The 16042-nt window shown below is 45.1% G+C and overlaps 2 protein-coding genes across 10 annotated transcripts in view; both read right to left on the bottom strand.

Moving 5' to 3' along the window:
- Positions 1–3068, bottom strand: part of LOC1274835 (uncharacterized) — a 38103-nt gene extending 35035 nt beyond the window's left edge. Inside the window, exons 1-2 of one of the 7 annotated variants that reach the window (XM_061642308.1) lie at positions 2851–3068; positions 480–611 (exon numbers count right to left, since the gene is read on the bottom strand). The gene's annotated coding sequence lies outside the window, so the exon portion shown is untranslated. Of the gene's footprint in view, positions 1–479; positions 617–2215; positions 2329–2635 lie in introns of those variants that run through there. The other 6 variants (XM_061642310.1, XM_061642315.1, XM_061642311.1 and 3 more) reach the window with 6 other exon arrangements.
- A 5057-nt stretch (positions 3069–8125) lies between these two features.
- On the bottom strand, positions 8126–12774 carry LOC1274834 (cysteine dioxygenase type 1). 3 transcript variants are annotated; one of them, XM_061650438.1, is made up of 4 exons: positions 11666–12774; positions 9940–10336; positions 8456–8927; positions 8126–8366 (listed from the first exon to the last, which is right to left on the bottom strand). In XM_061650438.1, exons 2-4 carry the CDS (start codon positions 10221–10223, stop codon positions 8355–8357), a joined length of 768 nt encoding a protein of 255 aa, XP_061506422.1. In that variant the 5' UTR covers positions 10224–10336; positions 11666–12774; the 3' UTR covers positions 8126–8354. The 3 variants fall into 3 exon arrangements, with proteins under 3 accessions (XP_061506422.1, XP_061506423.1, XP_061506424.1); XM_061650439.1 differs by having other exon boundaries at positions 11674–12558; XM_061650440.1 differs by having other exon boundaries at positions 12006–12164.
- Positions 12775–16042: the final 3268 nt, after the last annotated feature.

Genomic DNA, 16042 nt, shown 5'->3' with positions numbered 1-16042 from the left:
TGAAAATTTAACTACATTTAACAGTGCTGTAATATTGATAAAATTTGTCTTTTTTCTCAGTGCCTAATTAATACACAAAATCTTTAGTATAAATCTTCGCGGGCACAATCATTGCAACCGTAAACACATTAAACTGTAGTTAATTACGTATCAGCAATCAAACACAAATAGCACTGCATTACTGCGTGCGTACTATAGTCTCCAACACTGCCGTAGTAGCAGAACAAGGAATGCATTATTTTTTGCATTCTGGTGCATTCTCTTCCCTTCCCGTTTCCAATCCACGGGATTCTTGGTTGCATTTATAGACCATATTTTTTGCATTTAATTGCATGTACAGTTTTTCTCCATTCACCTCATGAAGGAGGAAGAAAGTTTGTGTTTTAGAAAAACAAATGTGTTAAAGGTTGTGCACATGCAACACCACGCACACACACACACACACACAAATGCACGGTTGCTTGGAAGGGGGAGCTTACCTTGAGAGTTTTGCAGTTGCTACTATTTAACCTTCATCGGGAACTGCTGCTGTTGGCGGTGCTGTTGTTGCAGTTATTGTTGATGATGATGATGTTGCAAATGATAATGACGATAGTGGTTCACGGTTGTTCCTGTGCTACACACGTGAAGAAATGAGGCACGTTGATCAGAGGATTGGTTATTGCCGGAGACAAAAGCAAAGCATTTGCTAGCGTTGCTTTAAGACGCGACTAGATTTACTTTTCCCACCCATCTATTCTATACACCGTCTCTCTCTCTCTCTCTCTCTCTCTCTTTTTCTGCAACTAGTTTCTCTGTTTCTGTTCAATCATTAGTATGTTTTTCTTCTTTTCTACGTACGAATGGCTTTCTCCTACCATTCGAGCGGGCAAAAGAGGCGAAGAGTGCGCGCTCAACAAAATAGCAAAATTGCCACTCATCGATCAAATAAAGTGTTGCTGCCGAGGATTTGCTATCGATAGCGACCTACGTGTACGAGGCGCGTTTGGGGGCGAATAAAAGAAATGAGGTAGCATATTCGAGGAGAATAAAAACAATACCAACTGCAGTCGCGCTTCTGAAGACAAAAAGGCAGCCAGAGCTTTCGTGCAAAACTCAAAAAGAAAGCAATTTCTTCACGCACACACGAAGCAGTTTGAAGCACGAGGAAATTAGAAAATTACTTGTCGTATGGTTGTGTTAGGTATTGATAACACTTGAAAAATAAGGGTTACCATAATGTCGACTGCTTCCGCCATACGAATGAATTAAAATTAACAAAAAAACGGCTCTAAAAAAATTCCCCAAAAAAATCAGTCGTTAAAAAACACCAAAAAAATGGTCCTTAATTCTCGCACACCAACATTGCAACCTACACACACACACACAAACACACAATTATACAAACAGCAGAGTGCGGGTTCGTCCGTCTTGTACACGAGCTCGGTGACAAAATGTTGACGTAATTTAGCGATCGTGGACCCAGAGCACACACAAAAAATATCACTCTTTGAAATCACACCCACTCTCTCTCTCGAACACGCACGCACACACGCATTTGGCACGGCAACGAATTTAAGTGAAACGATCAGTAACGCTTAAATCAGAAGCCGCCAATCAGTGCCACTGCTGGCTGTTGGGTCAAGAGACTACGATATATCGATATTTTCACAAATCACACACACACACACACACACATTGCCCCATAACCAGCAGCACTGGGCACACACCACCAAACATTCCGCAGACGGCTGCAGCAGATCTTTGTTGACCGACTTGATTAGGTCACCTGTCGGGCCAGCAATGACCAGTGCAATGGGAGAGGAGAGGTTCACAGTGAAATATTTTCAGCGCGCAGGTGTAAGGCACACATCCACAGAGAAGCAGCTCGCGTCTATTACCAGGCCAAACCTGCACAACGAACACTGCCCGACACATAACGAATGATTGTCACCGTCTGTCGCTCCTAAACAGAACGCACACGATCACGCACCATTGGCGATCGCGTTGTCACATGAGCTGTTGGAGTTGCTGCAACCTTTCTTCATAGATTCCCTCTTTAGTTCACACAGCCACAGACTAATGGGACGACACACGGGGGGTCGTCGTCCCGCTGGAAGATGTTCAACGTGGCACACCAAACACACAGTAAAAAAAGCCCTCTGCACCAGCTGCAGAAATGCTTTGCAAACGGACAAACACACTACAAAATAAATGCGTTGGACAAAGGGCGTACAAAACGTAATAATTGGCCACACCACACACACACGCTCCGTGCACCGAGTTACTTGCTTGCCAGCCGCCAGCGCGTACCAGCGAAAACGATCTTGTCAACCCGCGCGCACCAACAGATCTTCTAGTAGCGCTCTGCTCACGCACACACATCTCCCGTACGATCGCTTGCGTACACACCCGCGTTCCTCACCCGGCCGAACGATCTTTCAACGCTTTCCAAATCCGATCGCCATTTTGAAATCTTTCTACGTGTGCGCTTCAATTTCGGCTCTTCTGCGGTCCGTTTCGCACCTCTTCCTTTTCGCGCACACTGGCCCAGGTGTCCGACGGTGAGGAGAAAGAGTGTGTGTATTGCTGTGTGCGTATGTGTGAGCGGTCGTGTGACTCTAGATAACGAACGATTTCAACAACTGCATCACACCTGCCTTATCGTTCCCTAGTGCAGGAATGCCGTGCCCGTTAGACCAACGCAGCAGCCTCTAACTAAGAAGCGCACACACCATCACACCATCACCACCTTCAACTACGCATTCCAATCCGTCGACCGGACAGAAACTGACAGCATCGATGAAACACCTGACCAAACGACCGTGCTGGGCGATCGCTTGGGTCTGTATCGTTCGGGGGGGGGCTTACTTCTGGGTGAGCGCTGGTGCTGGGCAGCGCACACGGCAACTGATTAGATGGAGCTGGTAAAATTCCTACTACCAACCAACCATCACACGGTCCGTCACCAAATATTCGCCCGAGGTTTCAAACAAAACTGAGCGAACGAAACGAAACACGCACACACAGCCCTGTAAGCTTTACGGCAGCTGACGACGGTGTGTTGTTGTGGGTGTGCTGCTGACAGTTGTGCAATTGGCACCCAAGCAGCAATACGGAACCGTCAGAGGAAAGGCGTAACCCAAGTGACACATGTCAGCCGCCCGATAACCAGGCTAAACTGATTCAAAACAGGCGCTTTTAGTGATGTATTTGTTTGAACTGGTTTTGCTGGAAACGGTAAGTCACAATCGATTTGAACCTGCATTAAAACTTCTGAATTCATTTGGCATGTTTTTTTTTATAATGAGGAATAAATATTACAGTAGAGCGCCGTTAATTTGGGCATCGTTTATCCGTTTATCGGAATATCGGTGCTTTTCAGAAATGACAGCTTAATACAAAGATAACATGGTCTGCTGGACGGGAGGTTTGAATAAACCGCTATTAGAATTAATAAGCAAAAAACAATAAAATATGACTCTCTCTCTCTCAGGCATGGCGCATGGTCATGCATAGCATATCGAAATACCAAAAATTCGCCCAAAAATTCGCCGCATTCAGTTTTGGCGTTATTCTTTGCCCTTGTGACCTCTTGTGACAGCCCTTGAAAATATCGAAGATAAAGACCTCTCATTAGAAATAAGTAAAACATCGGTTACTAAGTGAAGAGTCTAAGCGAGTCGACAGGGTAGACTACTATGTCGAGGAAAATTCAACTGCTTTTATCAGTGGAAGTAATCAGATAAAGAAATTCAAAGTAAGATGTTACCGGTATGGAAAATTAGGCCACATGCAAAAGGATTGCCGATCCAAGATGGAAAACAGAAACGCTAACTCTGTTGTCGCAGGCAAAACTGTGAGTTTCATGGTGAAACCCAAGGTGGATTTAAAAATATCAGGTGGTGGACTCCAGTGCATTTTGACAATTCGTCACTTGACGTAAGGTCCCCAGGATTCAAACTTTGTTTACATTTATTAAATTTGTTCATATAATTTATCTACCCAATTTTTTTCGATTAAATATTCTTTAAAATATATTTTGGACTTTGTGAGCTCTTATTTAACATTAAAACATGGATTAGAGTGTGTTATTTTGTGTTATTCCGTGAATTTATTCTATAATTCACTGTCACTGTTCACTTTTGACATTTTTGATGATATAAATTAAGAAATCATTATTTTTTTCAATTTTCACATTGCTTCCTCATTATCTACGAGCCGCATGGACAATTGACGTGAAATTAGAACTCTTACTCACATGATTTTAAATTTCGTGCATAAACAAATCATCAAATCTTTTGTAAATATATCTCATTTTTTCGATAAAATCAATAGACACACAAAAATGCACATAATAACAAAGAAATCTGTTCTATTTGCTAAGCTTTGTGTGCGAAAACCATTGGTTAACGGTTTTAAAATGACGTAAAGTCCCTCAACTATGGTGACCCCCCAAAGGCCCTAATCCACCACCTGTTATTTTTAATCCACCTTGGGTGAAACCTCAGTGTGAAATGGAAGAAAAAGAGCAAGCAATATAGGGTAACTGTACCAGTTTTGGCAGTGTACCTATTTTCGGCAGGGTAGCTAAAAACGTGAAATTCTGCACAAATGCGGTAAAAAATTTCACAAAATACAATTTTGTAGTGAAGGTGTACTTATTTGATATTCACATACGAAGTTTCACACCATTTCATTACGTATTTTCCAAAATATCAAATAAATTGGGCTTTTTTTTGGCAGCTTTGCTGTCAGCCAATCGTTCGGCAGGTTTTGTGATTAAGAGAATCAGAACAGTAAAACAATGAAAAAGTGGTATATATTAAAGATTTTATGCTTATTTAATTTATTCTAACTTGTTCGGAATTTTAAAATCGCGATAAACAGGTTATTTTTCACTTTAAATGCTGCCGAAAATAGGTACACAGTAAATGTTCATTTTTGACAGCTCAATGTTGTGGGCTCCTGCCGAAACTCGGAACAATAACACACTTTGAATTTGGCTGAATATTCCTTTTAAAATTGATCAGAACACTACAATGCGTATGTCGACACATAATATGACCTTTCTTGTACCAAATATCACCAATTTTACGGCAAACAATGCACTAACTTAAGAGAAAAATAAATATTTGTAAGCCAGTTCGCACCGTACGCTATAACCATCAAACTGTCAATGGCTGCTCTGTTTAAACGTCGCATCAAAATGGCTGTCAAAACGGGCCAAAATAAGCAACATAAAATTAATAATTAAAGTGCTTTTTAACACCAATCTTAGGAAAGTAAGAGTGTTAAATTGCTTTAAACATTTTTTTGTACATATTCACATTGATACAAACATTTTCTGACCCGTATTCGCGCTGCCGAAAATAGGAACACAGCCTGCCGAAAATAGGAACAAACTGCCGAAAATAGGAGCAAAATCAATGTTTGCATTTTCACGAATATTTATGAAAAAGGGCTTTGAACCGGCAAAAAAAAAATTGTAACATACTATGATAGTTTATCAACCAGAATAACAACACTTTCAAGAAAAATAATGAAAAATATTGATGTGTGAGCAACTTTTGTGAAACTGCTGCACTAGCCTGCCGAAAACTGGTACAGTTACCCTATTCATTTGTAATCGATTCCGGATCAAGGTGTTATAAATGACAAGGTGAAGTTGTTCAGAGCAAAATGACATTTCTCGACTTGACATTTCTCTTCCGGGAGCTCCGGTATAAAAATCGGGGAGGGGTGGTGCGGGGTAATGAAATTTGTATGCAGAGAGTGACAGATGTCCCCCACAATGTCGCCCAGCAAAAGCGATAAAAATCAACCTTCTAAATACATTATCCTTGTTCCGGATGCAGTGACCACTTCATCGACATCATCAAATACATTCAAAACATTCGAAAATTGAAAGAACCGTTTATCGTTAATGTTGCCAAAGACGGTGTAACTTTAGTCGGAGAATACGAAGGTATCGTGCGTGAAAACCTTATGAAGGAGTTAATTTAAAAATGAAGAATGTTATTTATTTACCCGAATTGAGAAGCAACTTAGTTTCAGTGAAGAAAATGACGCATGCTGGAATCGATGTCCTTTTCACTCGTGAAGATGGCTTTGAAAAAGCCCTAATGAAGCTAGAGAAGGATGTAATTGGCGTTGCTCATATGAAACAAAATCTTTATGAGCTAGAGTTGCAGTTAGAAACGAGACGATCTGCAAATATGTGTATGACAGCGGTGAGTACACTAAAACCTCGTAATGAATATTTTCGATTTCAAGCTACAGGCATGGTGATGCAAAACTGTATGGAAGACGGTCGCGATCGAAAATCGACACATTTTTGCGACGCATGCCGAGAACCATATAAAGAAAATCAAGAATTGGCCTTTATCTCATTGGATAACGACACTTGTGGTTCTGAAAATCGAGATGTAAAATTCCCCTTTCGTGAACAGCGGGACAATGACGGTTTTCAGCAAGAGGGGGAAATGGTCGGAAAAGATAATGCTGTCAACGGTTTGCAAGTGCATAAAAATTTAGTCGATATTGAAGAGAATAATGAGGAAAATTTGAAATATTAAGCGATAAAGGAATACGTGAAAAAGAAAGTGGCGAAAGGGAAGAACCGATAACTTCAAAACTCAGCGCAAACGTAAGTCGTTATAATTGTGAAATTAGGAAGAAAGCTATCAAAGGTGAATCGTTAACATCAAGCCCTGATTTTGAAGTAGCATTTTTTCATGGAAAACTGCCTGAAGCTCTTTCTGGTTTGTTGAGGCAATTCTTGGGATTGTTATAGGATGTTGGATTGAAGGTAATGAAATTGATTCGAACCTTTCCGAAGGTACATTCCAATAAGGCATTAGAAGCTGGTTGATTCAATGTCTTGAGGAAGAAACTTGGGTTGAACGATCGAGAGGGGGTGTAAACGAAGTAGCCATGTAATCGAAGTAGTCTTTAATAGATTTAGGAACGATCGATCGATCATTACAAGTTAGTCGCAAATCATCCATTGACGAGAACGGTCGTATAAAAGAAAAACTTGTTAAATAAAAAAACTTCCAAGGTATTTCAAAGAACAGAGTTCCTTCATTAATAGATCCAAATAGGAAAGAAGACTTAAGTAAGAAAGTTTAAAACTTAAACCAAAAGACAATTAATGTTTGATAGAGACTACGAATGCCACAATCAGTGATATACCGTTGGGTAAGTTCTTAACCCTTATTTATTTTTTGGTTTGATCGTTTTTGATCGGATTTTTACCGTAGAACCCTGTAAAACAATAAGTATTCACATTTCATCATTATTTGTTAGGATCATACATTAATGTGTTACCAAATCTCCATCATCCATCATCACCAAATAGTGACAAGCACTAAAACAGCAACCATGCAAGCCATTTGGAAAGATTGTTAGAGACACATTGAATATTTTGCAAAGTAACAATATGGTGTTCTGTAAAGTTTATTTAAAGATTTTGAAAAAAAAAATTAGAGTGATTACGCTCTAGTATAGCATATTTTTTAAGATACAGGATTCTATGGTCCAATCATTGATGAATGCGTTGAATTTAATACACCTGGCAGTAGTTAAATTAAATCTAGCCACAATAAAACCGTGCCGGTCTCGTGGTATAGTCGTCAACTCTTATTCCCGTCATGGGTTCAAGCCCCGAATGGACCGTGCCTCCATACGTAGGACGGACTATCATGCTATATGCAATCAGTAAGTCACACTGAAAGTCAAACCAAGTAGTGGCGCAAAGACGCATGCCTTGACAGACAACGGTTTTTTGCCAAAGAAGAAGAAGTGAAATTGATGAAATAACATCAGAATCTTCCTTTCCTTGAAACAAAAATCAATTTCCCTGTGAAACCCCCATTCCTTAAATTGAAAATACTGAACTTAACTTAACTTACAGTATTTCTCAAGCCAGTTCAACACTGCAAGCTTTATTTGCAATCCGTAAAATCGCTTTTCAACATTTATAAACGAATGTCGAGCGTATACCGACCAACCAATGACAGGTCATTCGAGATTGCTTTTTTATTGTTCAAATGTATTTTATTTAATTTTTCGCTTCCGATGTTGAGCTGGCTAGCAAAACTTTGTAACTTAATTTAAAAAAAAAACATACCAAACAACACCATTTAATCGTTATAGACATTTTATTCACTCGTAGCACACTTTTGCCCTGAATTATGAGCAGTAATCTAAAAGTAATCTCATTTACTTATCTTATCTGAAATACAGCCCTAGCGTTTCTCTTGGAGGATTACCACTAACGGAAATGCAGAAAAATGATCATGCATTCGTTTCATTGCTATCACTTGCAAACGTCAGTCTCGATACATCTGCCGACTGCCAGCTATCAAGTCCTAGTTCACATTCTGAAACAATAGAAAGCAATTAGTTGCGAATTCTTCCGATTTCGTCTACATCCCCGCCACAGGGGTGGCCACGGAGCAAGCATACTTACAGAGGATTCTCGTTTGCCGAACTTGCTCCAGAAGGTGACCTTACACTTGGTGCGCTTGCCATTTTGTTTGTTAAAGATGGAGCACACATCGAACGGGGGGCAGTACAGGTGCAGCGAGACGGCCACATCGGTGTGGCTCGGATTTTCGACCCGGTGAAGTCCGAGCGTATCGTTAATGTAGCACACGCCATTCGTTTCCAGCGTGCTGCGCGAAAGCTCCTCCAGCTCGTCCCCATTGTATTCCACCTCTTCGCCAGCCGGCTGACCGCTACCAATGTCCGCCTTGCTGTCCTCCGTGACCGTCGCATCCTTCGGCCAGGCATAGCGCGTCTCCATCAGCTGGCCCTTGAGCATCTTCATGAAGCAATGCGAATCGGCATGATCGTGGATGGCCGATGCGTGCCCTTCGTTCCAGCAGAGAATCATCAGGTTGTACTTGCCATTACCGGCATCTACCAGATTTCGGGTGTAGCTGTGTGTAGGCAAAACAGTGAGGAAAGAATGAAATAGATACGTTGTCCAATCATCACAACAACGAAAGCCAGATAGCGTGCGGTGGGAATGTGTCATGAGTTGCCATTTGCCGCCATTTCAAATGTCCTGAAAACAGACTCTCAGACTTGTTCGCTTATCGAGCGTGGGCTGCAAAGATAAACCCATCGCATCATTCGGACAGGACAATCAACTTTATCATTTTTCGCAATGGAAGCTGTTGCAAACAGTCTGAAGCTGAAATCTGCGCCACGATGAGATGGTATAAATCAATATTCAACTTCTGATTTTCAATATTTGCGACACATTTGAGTGATACGGCCAGTGGCGCTATCGATAAGAACTTTATCAAAATACGACTTGCTGGGGTTGGGTACGTCACAAAGTCTTCCGTTTCCTACTAGTTTTGAGATGATTCTCTCATAGGCTTATTAGACGATGGAAAGAACCGTCACCTTGGTTTGGCATTTGTCTGTCATATCGACAGATAACTACTGTTGTGGAAATCGGAATTCGACATGCTCATTTCCAATTTGCTCTGGAGAGGATTTTTCTATCAAAGTCGATAGAAGTATTTGAATTTACTGTTGGTGTTTGATACCACAAATACCGATCGAGGATGCCAGAACTTTCCATCGTTTAACAAGCCAATCACAGTGCTTTATCTTTTAAACAGATTTAGTAGAATTCTATCGCAATCACTCTCCAGCAAAAGTCCTTCCAGAAAAGGATGTTACTCTTCTACCTTACCCTACAATAAACCAAAGTCCACACCTAATCGGAATTGAACCATGTGTGCTATGCTACCTTCATTAATCGTCTACTAAAGATAAGCTGCTTTGTTCGACATTGCTCAGTTAGCTCTCTTCCGACGCCTTCCCGACCCTAATCCAAAAGATCCCCGGATACGATCTCGGACCACCATGCGAGCGCATGTGTGTTGCCAAGGACCGGGGATCCGCCGCCATCTTGCATACTGGACACACACTTACCGGTATCGGTCGAATTTGGCAAACTTGCGCCACTCGGCCGGGTTCGACTGGTAGCTCAGCATCAGATGGTTCACGTACTCGATGTTGACGTGGTCCGAGTCGAACGTTTTGCGCAGCTCGCCGATCAAATCGGTCAACGTTTCACACTTCCTTGCGTTCTTGAGCGGTTTGTCGATGCCGGTGAAGGTTTTCGTCAGCTCGCGTAGATACTTTTCGCAATCTTCGTTCCGGTTCTCATCGCCGCCACAGTTGTTGTTTAGTTCCATTACCGCCAGCGACGTCATTATGATTTTTATGTTTCCCACTGGGCTGATAACGCACTACACTCCGCTGGCCGTACGACACTGGTGCAATCGATCTGGGCGCGCAAATTGTGCTGTGGTGTGCTGCCTTTTGCCTATTGGAAGGGAACGGGTAAAACGTAAACAATAATATTAAAAAAAAACATACACCATTAATTACTGCGTACTGCGACTGGTTCGATCTATCGGACGCCAATAAAAATAAGGGGGTTGCTTTTAAAAGGGTGCCTTCGCACCAGTTTGTAGTGAGAGCGAGAGAGGGTTCGCAAAACTTGATTACGCCAGCGCGCCAGGGCGAAGATGCAAGGCAGAGATCGATCGAGCCGCAATCTGGGCACAATCTGGGGCCCCAAGAGTGTGATTTACCGAGCGTTGGGCACTGCAATTGTCCGGCCGTTCTCGCCACTGCACTCGGTCACAAACACGGCCATTAGCAAACCGCCCGCCATGTTGGGCAGGTTGAATAGCCTTTTAAAAGTCATCGGCATACCATTGCTGAGCCGTCCATGCGACGGTCCACCAAGGGTAGGCAAAATAGACATCAGCCACCGAGGTCCGTAAAGCTAACGAGAGCTAACATAAAATACAGCCATTTTGAAGAAGCGAAAAAAAAGCCACACAAAGCCATCGCCCATGCTTCCTACCGTGATCACAGATCATCTTGGACTTCTTTTGCAAGATCGTTCCCCGGGAAAGGTTCAAGCCGATCTTTATCAGCTTGCAATAACAATTTGTTCCTAGGTCAAATAGACTGGCAGAAGGGATAGTTTTTCTTTTACATGTGCTACTTGATAAGCTATACTCTAACCTTCACGTTAAGTTTAGCTGATCTTTTGAAGAGTTTATTTTCCGCTCGCTCCCTAAAGACCGCACGGTCACGTTCTTTATCATCATCAGCATCATCGCACGTGTTTATTTTCGCGTTTGAAGAAAGAAAGAAAGAAACAACGGTGGCCGCAATACTGCCAGCAGCATCAGCATCCCGCATACAACATAATGCTCCTGTGGCTGAGATTGCATTCAACACACCAGACATACCGACAAAGCATAAAAGCAAAGATCAACAAAAGCAGTAAAACAAAAACTTTCTCTCATCTCTTTTGTTACCTCCGTTGCGATACCGTCTCATATACACGTACGTCTCGCCACGTCTTTAGCACTGGCTGCACCCGTCTCCACCTGTTGCCAGAAATGCAGCGCAGACTTTCTCGTACCTGTTGCTGTTCCCAGGTCGTCCAAAGTGCAGCAAGATGGTAAAACAAAAACCCTTCCCCTCAACATCGACAAACATCTCCCCCCCCCCCTTCCCACCCCGCGATCAAGGTTAGGTATGCGAATCCTTCCACGCGGGCCAATCCCTAAAGCCTCACACTTAATTGGCTTGCAGCAGCATTCGACTGAAGGAATTAAGCGCTAATGCTTACCCCGCGACCTGTGGTCCGTCCGTCCGAGTTTTCTAGAAACCCTTCTCCGATTGGGCTTGGTGTTGGGCTGCTTGGATGCTCGCGGCACTCGTTAAGGGAAAATAAAACACTTGAACCACCACCCTTCTTCTGGGTAACACACTCACACACACACACTCACACACAGACACACTTGATCCGGGCTATGCGCAGAAGGATCGTGTTTAGCGTAGCCGAGGCGCTTAATTAGCGGTAAAATCCCTTCGGTAGTGGAGCAGAAGCAATGAGCAAATATTTGTCCGTCTTCTCAAGTGCTGGACAAGATCTTTGAATAAGCACACAGCACGCAAAACATACGCACACACAAACACAGAGAGAGAGAGAGAGAGATGCGGAACACCGTTTTGTTTGGAAGCAGTTCGAAGCAGCTGCTGCAGGATGAGGGAGGATGTTGCTTCACGACACTTGCACAGCGACTGCCAGCACATGCCCGCACGGCGAGTTAATTTAACATTTTTTCCCTCGTTTTTGCACGATCCGAATTATCGCTCCGGTGTCCTCCTGCCACCGCATCGCGCCATCTCGTTTGCGCGCTGCATCATCACCATCGCCAGCTCTCGCTAGTCAGCCACCGCCGATCGGCCGTGTACCGCGCACATACCGTACCCGCTTACACTTACACCCGCCGCTCGCAGACGCTTATCAGCGGCTGACGACCGGCCGACCGACAGCCCCGGACACAGCAGAGGGGGTGGCACCTGCAGGAACAGCAGGAAAGGAGACACCACCGGACACTGGTTTGCGCGGGCTGGGGGGGAAGAGGGCACCGAGGGCACACAGGGAGAAGGGGGACGGTACACCACGACAGACTTATGGGACGCACCTCCAAGTCGAGAGGGCCGCGCGTCCAATCGCGTCTGTCGGTTGAATGCTGCGCACACCTTTGCCGCCATCCAAGCGAGCCCTTCCTCCTTGATTGGGGACAGGCGGGGGTGGTGAGGGTTGTGTTTTTCCCTCTTCCCAACAATGACTCTTGCCGAACACACGCACACACCGCTGTAGGCTCGTGGAGTTGTTGGACTGGGGGATGGAGGCGGAGGTTTATGTTGTTACATAGTCAACACCGGTTTGTTGTGTCCGTCGGTGACTCACGGAGGCTCGAGCGCACACACTGCCGTGGACTTTGTGCCCTCCAGTGTGCGCGCCATCGGTTTTTGGTGCGCGTGTGTGTGTGTGTGTGTTTGTTTGGCTCTCTTGTAACTGTGCGCAAAGGGGAAATCCGTCAAGATGCACTTCAGCCCGCCCACCTCGGGCGGGGAACGTCGCGATAAGGGGACGCTAAACTCGCAGGTCGCAGGAGCGAACGATCGCCCTATTGCTCAGCTTAGGAAAGGAATTCCCGGACCCCGGCTGATCGTACCTTTTTGGGTGCTTCTCTTCTTCCGGGGAAATCAGAAGCTGGCAGCAAGAGGGCATTTTGGGGTAGTAGCAAAGAGACCATAATGATAGTGAAGGTAGCGACCTGCACATAACTGGACCAGTCAGACGTCGTTTTCCAGCGCAAACCGGTTTTTTCTATGCTGAGAGGTCGTGGTATTTTCTTTCCTTCTTTCGCAAAAAAACATGAATGGAAATTCCACAGTAGGTACGTTTTTTCTTTATTGCTCAGGTTGCGGTTGACGTGGCTGTTTCATGTTTCTTATCAATCGACGAAGAATGGGCTAGTGATGGGTAAATTCAACAAAAATCCGGAATCGCTTCCGCATGACTCCGCCAAAATTGGAAGCGGTTCCGGAAGGTAGGTGCAAAACTCCGACCTCGGAGCCGTCCGGAGCCACTAGTCGGCAGCCGGAGCCGTCCGGAGCCGGCGGAGCCGTTGGAGCCGTCGGAGCTGTCCGGAGCCGTCGGAGCCGTCTGGAGCCGTCGGAGCCGTCCGGAGCCGCCCGGAGCCGCTAGTCGGCAGCCGGAGCCGTCCGGAGCCGTTGGAGCCGTCCGGAGCCGTCGGAGCCGTCTGGAGCCGTCGGAGCCGTCTGGAGCCGTCGGAGCCGTCCGGAGCCGCTAGTCGGCATCCGGAGCCGTCTGGAGCCGTCGGAGCCGTCCGGAGCCGCTAGTCGGCATCCGGAGCCGTCCGGAGCCGTCGGAGCCGTTGGAGCCGTTGGAGCCGTCCGGAGCCGTCGGAGCCGTCGGAGTAGTTGTAATAGTCGGAAGCATTCTGAAGCGCATTAATTTCTCGATATTAGTGATAATTTTATTGTAAAAAACAGCTTACGAAAAAAAAGAGTCTTCTTCATTTATTGATATGAAGTAGTCGGCTCCGGACGGCTCCAACCGGCTCCGTCGGCTCCAACGGCTACGACGGCTCCGACCGGCTCCAGCTGCCGACTAGCGGCTCAGACGGCTCCAACGGCTCCGACGGCTCCGAACGGCTCCGACGGCTCCAACGATTCCGGACAGCTCCAACGGCTCCAACGACTCCGACGGCTTCGGACGGCTCCGACGGCTCCGACGGCTCCAGCTGCCGACTAGCGGCTCCGGACGGCTCCGGACGGCTCCGACGGCTCCGGACGGCTCCAGCTGCCGACTAGCGGCTCCGGACGGCTCCGGACGGCTCCGACGGCTCCGACGGCTCCGGACGACTCCGACGGCTCCGGACGGCTCCAGACGGCTCTGACGGCTCCGGACGGCTCCGACGGCTCCGGGCGGAATCGACGATTTGAATTTTTCGGAATCGGAGCCGGAGTAGCAATGCTCGGAAGCGATTCCGAGCAGTGGGTGCGATTCCGGTTACCCATCACTAGAATGGGCATGACATGTGGGTCACTTTGAGTTTGTTTTTCAAAGTATTCAAAATTTATGTTAAAAATTAAACATACATAATGATTAAGAGTAAGGATATGGAACGGAGACAGCCATCTCGAGCCTCGCCATTTGCCAATTGGGACAAAGAACGACCACGACGTGCATTGTCTGAAGCGTGATCAAAATTAATCTGCGCTATCGCACCACACCGTCCGTCAATCAGTCAATGCATTTCGAGTCGTTGGGCTTGTTTTCATCTCCATTGTCCGGTTTATCTGGCGTGTCGATGTATCTAGAACCTGTATCGTATGTCGACAAGATGCTGGCAACAAAGCAGCAAGGATCCTACGCGACACGTCACCACTGACGAATGCTTGAAACATTTAATAGCCCTTTTGTACGCATGCTTTACAAGCTCCGCGTTAGGTAATGGGCTGTTGTTATCAAGCATAAGGCCTGTCCTTCAATACATTGGAACGGAGCACTTAATAAAAAAAACTAGGTAAAAAAAAAACATTTGCAATCATGTGGCCTTGCCTGCGAAGCTCATTCCATCTTATCGACAGATTATCGAAATCGTGGGAAGCAAAAGAAACGGATTAGGAAACAGCGCCACCGGTTCCGATGTGGTCGTCGTCGTTTTTTTATTGTGCCGCTTGTAAAAGGGTTGTTTACTGTTTGTTTACCACGAAAGACGCGTATCGAACGCGGTGTTGTGACCTATTTGCTGCGTGTTTTGTCGAACCGGGTGTCAACTGGTAACTGCTCCGTTCCTTGACACCCTCCATTACATTGTTGCCCCACCAACAGGGGGTGTTCCCCTCCCGGGACCGGGCGTCTAGTAATTGTTTACCGGTGGACTGGTAATTGCATACCTGGTCGCGTTATCAGAGACCAAGACAAGCACGAGCAATCAATTTGTTAGACAAAAATAATATCACCACCCTCAGTTCCCCCCAGTGACGAAGATATGGATGGGGTTTGCAAGATATGTAAAGACGTTGCGATGTGAGCAGTGTACAGAGCGCAGTGAGGCGCAATAAATTAGTTTAAGGCACATAACAAACTACAGCAGTTTTTTTTGTTTCGATTGGTGACTGTGATAAAAATACAGTGGACAAATGAAAAACATCTCTGAGTCTGTTTGCTTCCTTTGCCCGTCGGTAGTTGATGATATACGAGGTGTTTGTAGTAGATGGTGTTGTGTATGTTAAACGGTTTATTCCTGCTTGTTGTAAACAGTGATAACAGGCTGATCTTGAGTTGAGTTATTTGACCACCAAAGTTCAACGGAGATGATACACCCACCCTTTGCAGTACAAATATGATTATAGCAAGAAATCAATCTGTTCAATAAGGGGTTTTAAGTGTTCTAACACAGCAATACAATTTTGAGAAATTGGATTACTTTCTTAGCACATACAAATCAAACTGTTATTCTCATTTTCACTCACAACTGTACAGGTTGTTCGGCTAAACAAACAATTACACATCATGCAATCGAGCTTGTGATTAGAACTAATCGAAACACCGATCATCAGATCACCTGCTCTAGTTGAAAACGAGCCTTCAGTTCAACAATTACAAGATCTACTGAAA

This window comes from Anopheles gambiae, chromosome 2 (assembly GCF_943734735.2).
Source record: "Anopheles gambiae chromosome 2, idAnoGambNW_F1_1, whole genome shotgun sequence".
Lineage (NCBI taxonomy): Eukaryota > Metazoa > Arthropoda > Insecta > Diptera > Culicidae > Anopheles > Anopheles gambiae.
This window is presented reverse-complemented; position numbering and strand designations above follow the sequence as displayed.